General features: G+C 41.9%; 1 protein-coding gene across 2 annotated transcripts in view; it reads left to right on the forward strand.

The window, feature by feature from the left end:
• Positions 1-26: 26 nt before the first annotated feature.
• CSMD1 (CUB and Sushi multiple domains 1) overlaps positions 27-12946 on the forward strand; it is a 1067087-nt gene continuing 1054167 nt past the window's right edge. For both annotated transcript variants that reach the window (XM_015621308.3, XM_015621309.3), the window contains exon 1: positions 27-327. In XM_015621308.3, the coding sequence (XP_015476794.1) occupies positions 261-327 (67 nt within the window). In that variant the 5' untranslated portion in view covers positions 27-260. The remainder of the gene's footprint in view (positions 328-12946) is intronic.

Here is a 12946-nt window from a genome sequence, read left to right on the forward strand (position 1 = left end):
GCGGCGCAGCCCCGCCGCGGCGCGGGACTGATGCTGGCTGAGAGCAGAGCCGAGCGAGCCGCCCGCGCAGTCCTGCAGGAGGCGCCGGGCGCTGCGCGGCGCTCGGGACCCGGACCGCTCCTCTCCGCCTCTCCTCGCCCTGTGGTGGTTATTTGGCGCTGTCCTTAGCCCCGCTGCCGCTCGGAGGACACGGTCGCAGCCGAGAGGAGCCGCCGAGGGTTTTGTGTGAGAGTGTGTGTGTGTGTGGAATAACTGCAGACATGACTGCGTGGAGGAAATTCAAGTCTCTGCTGGTTCTCTGCGCGGGGCTCCTCACTGCAGCTCAGGGTAAGAATCGGGTTTCTTGCATTGCATTCGTGTAGGCTGCGGTTACGGCACTCATAACCTCTCAGCTAAATCTCTGCCGCTCGGATGAGCTCTCTCTCTCGCTTCGTTTCGGCAGGCTCCTCGAGCCCGGTCTCCCTTCTCCCTGCCTCCCACCTCCCGCCGGTGTTCCCCGAGGGCTCTGCTCTCGGCCGGTCACTTCCCCCGGGAGAAACCAGCCCCCTGGAGTTGGGCAGCAGCCGCTGCGGCGCCGCGAGCGGAACCGTGCGCACCCAGCCGCCTGGGCAGCGCCAGAGTTTGGGAACACTTCGCTGTCCGCGCACGCACGAGCGGCACTCGCTGCCGTGTGAGGGACAGTCCCAGGGCTGGCAAGTTTGGATCTCCCCTCCTCCCGCCTCCCCGGCTTTTGCCGTGCTCGAGGGGGAGCGTGGAGTGGGTGGTCGCGGAGAGCCGCCTCCGCCTGCTTTCAGCCGGCTCCGCTCCCCGCAAGTTGCGCGGAGGCGGGGATGCGGCGCCGGGGACACCTCCGCCAGCTGCCTGCCCGTGCCTGAGGGAAGAGGACTCCTCTCTGCTGGGTGTGCGGTGGAGAGAGTCTCCCAACCTCAGCTGGGTTTCTCCTGAAAATCAATGGGGGAGGGTGGAGAAACGAGGGGGTGACGGTGGAGAATTTGGTTACACAACTTCAGTGCTGGCCTCAGCCCCATTACTTGCCTCATCGCTGGAGACAACAACTTCCCCATTATTCACTTCGCCTCTCATTAGCCCTGCGCTTTTTCATGCTGGGAGAGATGAGAGTCTGTGTGTGTGTGAGAGAGAGAGAGAGGGAGAGAGGGAGGGAGTGAGGCAGCTCGCAGCTGAGCACCTGTCCCCGATACAGCCTCTGTCTTCTCCCACCTCGCTCCCGGTTGTTCTTGCCTGCCTCCGGGATGACGGTTCCCCTTGCGGTTTTTACTGTCTGAGTCTCCCGTAACCCTCCCAAGGCGCTTTACATCGTTCCCACCATTTTATTTTTCTCGCTGCTCTTTTCAGTGCGGGGGCGGCTGAAGCGGGGGGAGCAGGGCTACCGCGGCCCGGGCTGGCGGGCGAGGCTGGAGCCTTCGCCGTCCTGCGGGTGCCCATGGCCAGGTTCCCTCGCCCGCCTGGGCAGCACGGCAGGGTGCTTTCCCTCCGCTAGCCTCCGGCCGTGATCTGCAGGGAGAGGCGGTAGAAGGCCAGCCCGGGCTGCCGGGACCCGGGCAGAAGCTTTACCCCGTCCGGAGGAGCGGCTGCGGCTCCTCACCATCCCGATGGCATCCTTCCTCTGCCCGGAACCTGCCGCTGCCGCGGTCCACCGGGCAACGCCACCCGGCTGCCTCTGTGGGAAGGGAGCGGGGCGAGAAAGGCGCACGTCTTTCCTGGGCTGTGAATCCGCGGCTCCCGGAGATGGGGCTGTGCCCGGCAGCACACACAGCCCGGGGCGGGCGGGGGCTTTCTCGGCGTGGCCGCCCTACCCAAACTTCCAGCATCCCCAGCCCCCACACCCCCAGGTGCCTCCTTCTCCCGGTCCCCGCCCGCTCGGGGCCGGGCGGCCGCTCCCAGCCCGCACACGTGCCGGGTGCCCCGGCGCTGCCCGGGGCACAGCCCGGCCGGGCGGGGAGCTCCGGGTCGCTGGCGGAGCTGCTCCGACAGCCGCACTCGGGGCACGGCCACCGCGGGACGAGGGACAGCTGCTGCCGCGGCCACGCCGCTCCCGGGGCGGGCCGACACCCGCGACTCATTTGTTAAATACACTGTAGCCGGTTATGTCGTTTGACATTTAAGTGTTTTCTTTTCATGGCTGACAGCACATACGAAAAGCTGGAGGCTGGATCATGGTTATTCAGCGACGATCCGACGTGCTTTGCTTACATACAAAGGCTTTGCCAGGAACGTTTGGGCACTGCCTCTGATGCTGCTCTGCAGAATGTAATTATACCTGCTTAACGTGAAGCAGCAACACAGCCACTTAAAGGCTAAAGACTGACTTATTGAAGTCAAACAACAGGTTGAAGGGGAACCATCGGGGACAGTTGACATAATTCCTTCCCGCTTACCTTCCCAGGCAATTGAGCACAGATATCTATATTTAGTCAAATGTAGTCCTGAGGCTGAAATTACGTTTATACTTTAGAGAGTGAAAAAACTCCTTCCTTAGTAACATAAGGACCCAGGGTTTCAGCAGCTCATGAAATAATTTTAATTATTAGATTCTAAGAACTCTGTTTTACCAGCCTCTTGCTACCAAATAATTTGGTCACTGTAAAGGGAATTCATGCAGGTTTTGCTTGGTTTGGAGGTTTTACAAGTGAAGAAAGAAATAAGTGCTGAATTTCTGCAGGTGTTGCCCCAGGCATGCCCATATCTTTCAGTAAAATGACAGGTGGGTTGCTTTCCACATTGTTCCTCGTTATGAAATGAAATGGAAGCCCTTTGTTGCTGTGGAATTTTCTGTAACTTTTTTAAGGAACAAGGGAGGATAAAAATGAACATTCATCGCTATTCACTGTGGTAGACTTGAGCTGCAGTTCTATACATTTCTTTGGACTGATTTAATCTGATTGATGGACCTGAGTGTTTTGGAAAACATTTGGGGAATTCTTCCCTGTTAATTGTGCTTTAAACATCAATGGAAATCAGTATGGAGTAATTTAAAGGAACCGCTTTCCCAGAAGCTACCCTGTCATAGCAACTATGCTTCAACAAGACAGACAGCACGGTGTTCAGCTGTGCATGTTAAGATGGGCTTGTTTATAGAGCCATTTGCTAATTCTGATATGTTATATTGTAACAACAGCAAACAAAACACCCTATTGATCTTCTTGAAAGACACAACACATCAGTATAATTTCTGCAAAAAGTCATACTGGTCTGGTATAGAACAAATGGTAGATTTAGACTAATTGAACAGACTAAAATTCAAGAAAAAAAAGAGTAAAATACATTTCTGCTGTGAACTAACATCTGTGGTCAACCTCTATTCAGTAGAACCTATATGCAGTAGAAATATATACTGCTTAATACCTAGAGTTGTTCCAGTACATGTTTTCAAGGTAATTTCCTGGACATGTTTAGATAACCAAAATACAGCACCTTCATTGCCACTCGGTTTGCTCAAACTAAATGTAAGCAGGCTTGTGCACAGAGGTGTCTTTCAGATTAATGGAAATAGCAAATGGAAAACATTTCTGTTCTTAAATTAGATACAGACAGTGAAAGGACTCTCACATCTACAGCTCAGGATTTTGTTCTAAAAAATAAATAAATAATTCTCAAAACATTTTATGTACCTTCTGTTTCCTGCTATCACTTTGTCAAAATAATTGCTACAACTACATCACACAAAACTACCACTCTGTTTAAGGCCTACTCCTGTTGGACTGAGAGTGTTTGTCTCTTTTAAAGTATTTTTTTTTTTCTCCAAAGCAGTGCTTTTCAAAGTATGAGGCTGGTATCTCTAGAGAGGTTCCATTCTCTTCCAGAGAAGACTAAAGCAATTCTGGGGAAAATGCATTGAAAAAAAGGAATTTTTAAAAGAACATCAGAGCAATGTATTGCACACCCAGCTGTAAAACCAAGTGTTTGATGGATGCATTCTCCATCCCCCAGCTCAATGAGGAGAAAGGCACAGTAGAGAATATCCAGCTCTGACCATGTAATATTTTAAAGTAAAAATGCATTTACTTTTTAGCAAGATATGAATCTGCCCTATTTTTTTTTACATCGAGATATGTATATGATGCCCTTAACTATGTATAGGAATAGGAAACTTGGTCAGCTTGAGTATAATGTAGTGGAGAGCATATCAATTCAACAAAGGTTCACCAAACACTGATTTTAGACTCTTGAACCCATAGTTGAGGTTTGAATTCCCACTGTCAGCCAGTAAAGATTTTTCAGTTTCTCTGGTGTGTGTGTGTGTGGAACAGGATACTGCGGTGAGGAGCTGGAGATGGTTCACAGGCACATGACAACAGACACACATGGAACTTCAGGATGTATTGAAACCTGTGAGACCACTTCAGCACCATCTCTGATTTGTATAGATAATCATTCTGCAGATTTTCTATACTGCAAATATGTCTATTTTACTGAATCTTACTCTCATGTCCCTTTATACAGACATGTATGTTTTTGATCAGACAATGGGGATTTTTTGTTTGGGAAGGGCAGTTGTCATTTTTCTGCTGGCAGACTGCTTTGTCTATGCGAGCATTTCCTCTTATTTTTACTCATGGTGTGTATTAGTATTACATATGCATTTGTATAGGCAAGTTTTTAAAAAGACACCTATGGCACTTATGCCTCAATAGCATTTACACTAATAAAAACTCTTGTCCAAACAAATTAGGAGCAATCTGAAACTGTAAATAGTTTGAGTTATACATTCAAGATCTACCATGCTCTATAGAAAGGCTGAAAAGCATCAGGGACCACTGTTTTCAACTTTTTCAAGATGTAATCCGTACACCATCACGTTAGCTCCCTCTTGTAACCTTTCCTCGGAGAAGTGACGGCTTGATAGTGTCACAGTATAAAACCTCCAGTGGATTTAAAGATAAGATGTAATTTCATCTTGCTCAAATCTGTATTGAACCATCATGTTTCTCTTCAGCAATGATGACATTATTCTGCTGGCAAACAGCTTTCTGTGTGAGCACAGACACTGCAGCATAGTGCCGGGCTGCCTGTAGCCGGCAGGGGATGCAGTGTGGAAAGGGGAATTGCTGGTTTAACTGTACAATCCACCAAAGCAGTAGCATAAGTGTGAGACCTGTAATAAAGTGTGATCTCTAATAAGTGTGATCTCTAATAAAAAATTCAAGTGTACAACTCGATTCAAGTCAGGGTCACAGAATAAGAATCTACCCTCTAGTTCTCTATACGGCTGCAAAATTAGCCACATCAGACTGAGATAAATTGGATGTTCGTCCAATTTTTGCAGTGAGCAAAGAATAAATCATATGTAAATTCTCCTAATGTGTATGAATCACTTTCTTTTACTTAGAAGTTTTACTTTTCTACGTCAGCTGTAATTTCCCTTAAATAATTTTTTATCAACCACAAACTTTTGAAATAGGGGAAAAAATGTCATTAATGCCTGAGGAAAGCTGTGAGATCTTTCTTTGTCCTGACACATCTTTGTTCTGGCTGGATGAAAGACTTCACTCCACTATATGACATTTCTATTGCATTTAAGGAAATCTACACTGTATTTGTTATAAGCATTTCTCAGAGGAATAACTACTTACACAAATTACTTGGATTATTGTTAGTGTTATATTGACACCCAAAGGCAACATATATCTGTTGTCTGCATTTAGTAATTGAATGGTAAATAAAGGCATGCATGCACTCTTTCAATAGTAATAATGCATATTATTTCTAATACCAAGTCTTACTTTCTCGGAGATAATATTTTTTTTCTGCATTTCTTTCTCATATAGGAAAAAAGAAAAAGAAAAGAAAGTGATGGTAGTTTCTTGCCATTTTTACCTGAAGGGAGATTCATTTAAAGGACAAAGCAAGATTTAATCACTCTTACATTGCTGATGATTAACCAGAACTCTTGATTAATCAGAATATCATCAATGAGCTGCTTTTAGAAAAGAAATAAGAAAAAAAAAAAGTCACATTTTCTAGAAATTATAGTAATGCTTTAATTTCCACCATAAAAATTAATTGCAGTTTCTTACAGCTTTTTAATTATTTAATTATGCATTTTAATGATACCTTCATGCATATTCTGAAATAGTTTTTTGACTTCTTTCAAGTAAATTTCTTGTCTCTTCCCTGTCCAGTAAAAGGTAACTTCAGGCAGTTCTGAGAGCACAATTCTGCTGCATTGGAAACTGAAATTCATATTGATTTCAGAAATAGCTCAACTGGCTACTTTTGAACAGATTGCTACTCCAAATGATCCAGACAAAGTGGACATTGCAGCTGAATGGTGGAGTCAGACCCTGTTTAATTTGAGCTCTTGTGGATGAGAACCTCTAACAATGTTTGCATCCATGAATGACTTTAAAAATAGAAAACTAAGTGAATCACAGCAACAAGCCTTCATAATATTAATATATTTATGTATATGTGGAAGCATTCTGTTTTTTAACAGTATCTCTGGTATCTCTGGTATCTCTGAGCATCTGGCCTCTACCTTACTTCCTTTTTTTTATTTTCTGCTTTTTCCTTTAAAGGCATTATGAACAATACACAGAGAAAGCTAGTATCATTTTATTCTCTGTATGTTTTATATCTGTTGTACAGTATCCTATGGATACGGAAGTACAGAATCATGTTCCGTATTCATGTCTTGGTTGCACAGTGGCTTTCCCAAATATTTGCAGCAGTGCAGCTGACACAGACTTGAATAAATAATAATGAATAAAACTTTTTATGCAGTGTTTGTTTTGCAAATTTGCATGAAATACGATCAGCATTTAAAAATTACATTTTGCAGTACTTGCTTCGTGTCTTGTGTTCAATTGCAAGGCAATGGTTTTTTTTCATGTAATTTCACCAAACATTAAGTTTTGCATATTTTTTATCTTTCTTCTTTCTTGTCTGATAGTTTTACTTGTTTTTTTTTTTATTTTTTTTTGTTTGTTTTTTTTTTTGGTTTTTTTGCTAGAAAATCATTTTGAAACCTGTGTTTGAGGGTTTTTATTGAAATGTTCTTATAATTCTGATGTTTGCAGCAAACCTTTGACATTTGTCACAGAATAAATCTGGGTTTAGGGATATTTTTTTCCCCTCGACCATTATATGATTTTCAGATCAAATATAGCCATGATACAATATTGCATAAATAATTGTTTACTTCCTTTGACCTGCATTACTTGCCATATTGTGTTCACACATAAACTCCAAAAGAACACAGACATTCAAACTTTTATTTTGCTTACACTATTGCTGAAACACAAGCAATTTACAGTGCACTGGGAACAAAAGTGCAGCCAGCCTTGCCTTGCACTTGGAAGTTGGGTTCAAGGGTGGGCCCAAACACACTGGAGAGCAGGTTATTTTCTTTTTTTAAATACTGGCCCAGCTGTAGCTTGGATTTAAAGCGTCCTCACTGTGCTTGCACTGCCTGCTGCTGAAATGTGTGGGTTAGCTTGGCTTGCTTTGCAGAGTGTATCCAGAATACATGGCTGAGCTCTTAGGCTTGGCTCTGGGCATTTTGCTTGAGCTTGCCTTGGGGTTCAGCCTCAAGTCATGGTGCACATAACACACACCGTGGAACTCGGGATCCACATCACACTGCTGCTGTACAACACAGAGCTGCAAGGAACAGGGAGGTCACTTTGTCAAGAAGCAGCTGATGTTAGGAAGCATGTGGCTAGATATTGCAGGAATATACATGAGCTTACAGAACCTGCCTTGCCCTGAACATAGAAAAAAAATGTAGGTGACTGTGAGGACAAGAAAAAAAGGAAAGAAAGAATGATGTTTACACAACAGTGAAATTTTTGAAAAAGCCACTTTGATAAAATAAATAAAAAAAAAAAAAAAGCAAAATGTAACTTATTTTTAGACCAATTTTGCATGCTTCTGGCTGTGAAACAAATGGTCATGACAAATCACACTGTTCTCACTAATGTTTGTGGGATATCAATGCAGAAACTGACTGCATTCAAGTGACTAAGTACACTATTTTAGCTTTGCCCCAGCAGCCAGATTCTCTATTGGTATCCTGCTGATGTTTCCTATAATACATAGATTGTGTCATACCAAGCATTTTTTTGAGGGGGAGGGGGAAACATTTTATAATTCACTTTCAGAAGCTCATTTCAAACAACTGCTAATATCACAATCAGAGACCCTCTTCATTTGTAGATATCTCTCAGAAGAAATTGATATTCTTTATCTTAGCATGCAAATATCCTCAGCACATTTTGACCCATTGTTTGCAGTGGCTCTTACACTGAAAATGTAGTGTTAATAGATCTTATGAAGTCAACAGTGACAGCAAGTAACATTTTGATCATTAGTTGTACTTAATTATTTCTGTTTATATTTCCTGTGAAATCTGTATAAGGAAGGCTTTATTTTTAAATTTGATTAACATAGATTAAAATACAGAAATATTCCTTTTTTTTTTTCCTGGTACATAATTTAGTTAACTTGAAACTAGTTGTAAGGAAAAAAAAGCATTCTGCTATGCAGAAGTAGGCAAATTAGACATAGACTCTAATCATCAGTTAGATAGTTTGGGTTGCTTTATATCAGATTTTAACTAGTTAGGACCTGATCTAAAAGTTGGAGAACTCACAGAATTTAACAAATCTCATTAACCTTAAAAGACTTTTTATCTTGCCTTTGTTATAGCCACATATCACACAGATAACTTGCATTGAAACGAGGACGCTAGAACAAATCTAATACATTAAACAAAATTCAAACTCTTAGTTTGTTACGAAATTGACCACAGAAATGCTTTCTAGGATCACAGAATGGTTTGGGCTAAACCTTAAGATCACCTTATCCTAACTCCTTTGCCACTGGCAGGCACACCTTCCACTAGAGCATGTTACTCAAAACCCAATCCAACCTGACTTTGAACACTTTCAGAGATAGAATATGAACAGCTTCTCTGGGCAACCTGTTGGAGTGCCTGATTATTCTCACAGTCAATAATTTCTCTGTAATGTCTAATCTAAACCTACTGTCCTTCAGCTTGAAGCCTTTTCCCCTTGTCCAATCGCTACATGCTCTTGTGAAAAGTCCCTCACTCTCTTGCTTGTAGGCCATCTTTGGGTAGACCATCTAAGGTCTTCCTGGAGAGTTTTCTTCTTCACACTGAACAGCCCCAGCTCTCTCAGCCTGTCTCCATAGGAGAGGTACTCCAGCCCTCTGATCATCTTTTATGGCCTTCTCTGGACTTGCTCCTACAGGTATATTCTTACTATGTCAGGGGCCCAGAGCTGGACACAGTTCTCCAGGTGGGATTTCATGAGAGCACATAGAGGGGTAGAATCACCTCCCTCAACATGCTGTTCCTGTTTCTTTCAATGCAGCTCAGTTTATGTTTGGCTTTCTGGGCCGCAAGCGCACATTGCTGCGTCATTTGAACTTCTCATCCACCAACACCCCATGTCCTTCTCCTCAGGGCTACTCTTAAGTAATTCTCTTTCCAGCCTGTGTTTATGCTTGGGACTGCCCCAACTCCTGTGCAGGACCTTAAAATTGATCTTGTTAAGTTTTATGAGGTTTTCACAGGCCCACCTCTCGAGCCTGTCCTGGCTGAATGTTGTCACTTCCCTCCAGCATGTTGTCTGCCCTGCAACTTGGTGTTATTTCCTTAAAGATAAATGATGCCTCACATTTTTTTGACCTATCTGAAATGTATCTCACTCCACTGGCTTTCACTGGTTATATAATTTATTTGGTTCTGAGGAAACATTAACCTTTAATTGCTTTCTTTAGCAACATTTAGTAAACAGGCTGATAGCATGGAGATGATCTATGCAAGCAGCAAAGAAGGATTTCTTCAACCCATGTTGCCATGACAATTTAGATTTTTCTTGTCAACTCCTGAGAAGCTTTGAAGTAATTTCTTTAAAGCAATGAATCAGGGGATATTTTGGAAATTGAAGTTGCTCTCTTTTTTTAAATTTAGTATCATTTAACACAGTAAGGGGCCTGACCCAAAAGATTGTAAGATCTACAAACAAAAAGCATTGCAAAAAATATAACATCATGTAACCCTTTTTGTGGATCTCTAATGATTTACATCAGCAGTGGAGCTGACTTCAGATGCATTATCAAGTGACTTAGACTTTTTTATTAACTATATGATAGTAATAAATAGTTATCATAAAAATAATGGATAATGAATACTGGAGAGCCCAGCTTATAGCTGTCATTTTGATCCTCCTGACAGTATTTTATCTTGCAGTTATTTTGAGGTAATTAGATTACAGAAGGATTATAGAACAAAGATGGACTAAACATTTTATTTTTGTTACAGTTACAATTATAACATTAGTTCAATGAATGAGAAATAATATCAAAAGGGTGTTGTCCGCATATTTAAAATCCTATCCCAGATAAGTCCCCTGTACAATGCTATTAATAATCAAACTAAACTTCCCTTTTGTTATTTGTTTTAATTGAAATAGACTGTTCTGAAAAAGAACTAAAACTAGTCTAAACTAATTTAATTTAATTTAATTCCTAAGAAATAAATTACTGGCTTAATGAGGTATTTCTTTGGTTGTTGTTAGCCCTGATGAAAACATGGTAATGGAAAGAAGATAATGTGAAATGCTGTTTCTGCTGGGAAAATACATTTCTCTGTATAGAAGACAAGAAAAGTAGCTCAGTAATGGTTTTCTTTTTAAAATGTTCCTGGCAGATGATGGTCACTGTGTTGGTGTAGTTTGTTTACCGCTTTGCAATAGATTTGAGATGAGTCATATCACATTAGAAGGAAAATTGAGAAGTTGTTTTGTCAAAGTGAATTCTGTTTTCCTTTTTTGTCATATATACTCAAATTACTAGTTCTCTTTAAACAGACACCTAATTGATTTTTTATAAGTGTTTATTCTTGTTGCATCTATAAATCTGAGTTTCTGTTGTTAGAAATGGTAAGTGCAGATATATCCTTTCTATATATGGAATAAGGTGACTGAGCTAGAATCTTCTGTCACTTCACCTCATGCATCTCTTTTACACTATTTTATTTTTATGGTAGTTTGAACCACAGTAATTTCAACATCTACAAGCACAGTTGTTTTTCTCAAGCCTTTCTATCCTCTTGCCTTCAGAATGGGAGCTGACTGAATAAGGACTGTAGGATGGGTTCTCAAGATTTCATGTTGTATAGACATTTTTATTTTGGTCTTAATTCTTTATTGACTTTTTAAGCCCACTTTTCCAGTAATGCATCTCAGTTTATCCGCAGAGTTAGAAAAAATTGTACTTACTAGAATATTTGTTAAAGAAACAGACTTGTGGATGCAGTACTTATAAGATGCTAGACATTCAGAAGGAAAAACAACCTTTTTTCCAAAAACATTTTATGGAAGAGAAAATCCATTAGTTGAATAATAGAATATGGACATACTGCACAATAAAACATGTCTGAGCTCATTCTACCTGCAGAACAAGCTTTAGCACGAAGTTTAAGGATGCTGTGGAAGGGCAGAAGGTACTGTTTGCAGTCAAGAGCCTAGATATTAGTGCCAAATACCAGCAGTTCTCACTGCCATAGGAGAAAATTGCAGATCTTAGCAGTTTTGAACATAAAGAAATTTGTGCTGTACTTAACTTGAGAATCTTCAGAATCTGAGTGCAATAGAGTTCTGTAAAGGGAATGAATACATACCATTTTAAGCATTTACTATTCTTATCTCCTTGTTAGTATCTGAATTAAGCAAAGTTTCCGAACCTATTAGCATTGCGTTATTATTTTAGGAATAAGAATTCCTCAAGGGAATAAAATTTTTCTTTAAAACTGCTGAAATTATGTAATTCTGTGTATTAAAACAATAACCACAACAGAAAAAAATCCCAAAAAAACTAACAAAAAAACCCTAAAGAAATGAAGTACCAACCTGGATCTGATGTAGCCTGGAACAAAACATTTGTGATTACAAAGCCAATAAAAATCAGAATTTGGAATGAAGCCGACTCAAACATTACTGTCTATATAGCACAGCGGAGGCTGTTGTCCATGGCCAGAACTAAAAACAATCAGTTCCACCTCCACTTCTATTTCCTCTATGAGTATTCATCATTTTTACATTTATCCTTCATTGATGGTAATTAAATACAGTTCCTTGTGGTTCCATTTTTCTTTCTGATAAACAGGCTGTTTGTAAGTGGTGGGCAGGTTCTGGTGGAAAAGAAGTATCTACCCAGTTTTACCACTGTAGAATATGTATCAAATTTCTTTTGATATTGTGCATCACTCTGCAGACCATATTTGCAGGATGGCTATATTTGCATTAATATTTTGAATATGCTTTGTCACCGTACTGGTTTTGCGTGGCCAAGTTTTGGTAGCTGGGATGCTACAGTGATTTGATTGTTAATAAATTGAACTTCTGTGAGAAGTTTTTAGAAGCTTCTCCCAGTAAAGCAATGCTAGGTGGTTCCAAGACAGACCCATTTCTGGCCAAAGCTGAGCCCACCAGCAAACGTGGTAGAGCTTCTGAGAAAGCACAGTTAGGAAGAGAGAAATATTCTGTGCAATGGCAACTACAGCTGGGAGAGAGCAGAGAGAATATGGGAGAGGAAAAATGCAGGCACCCAAATCACTGAAGAAGGGTAGGAAGTGCTCCAGGGGCCAGAGATTCCCCTGCAGTATGTGGTGCAGGCCATGGTGAAGCATCTATGACCCTGCAGCCCATGGCAGTACATGGGGGAGCCTGGAGGAGACCCCTGCCAGAACAGGTGGATGCCTGAAGCAGGCTGTGATGCTGTTGGAAGCCCACACTGGAGCAGGCTCCTGGAAGAACCTGTGGACCCATAGAAAGAGTAGCCCACACTGGAGCAGATTTGCTGGCAGGACTTTTGATCCCACAGGGGACCCACGCTGGAGCAGCCTGTTCATTAAGGACTGCGTCCTGTGGAAGGGACCCATCCTGGAGCAGTTTGTGAA

This window comes from Parus major, chromosome 3, assembly GCF_001522545.3.
Source record: "Parus major isolate Abel chromosome 3, Parus_major1.1, whole genome shotgun sequence".
Classification (NCBI taxonomy): Eukaryota; Metazoa; Chordata; class Aves; order Passeriformes; family Paridae; genus Parus; species Parus major.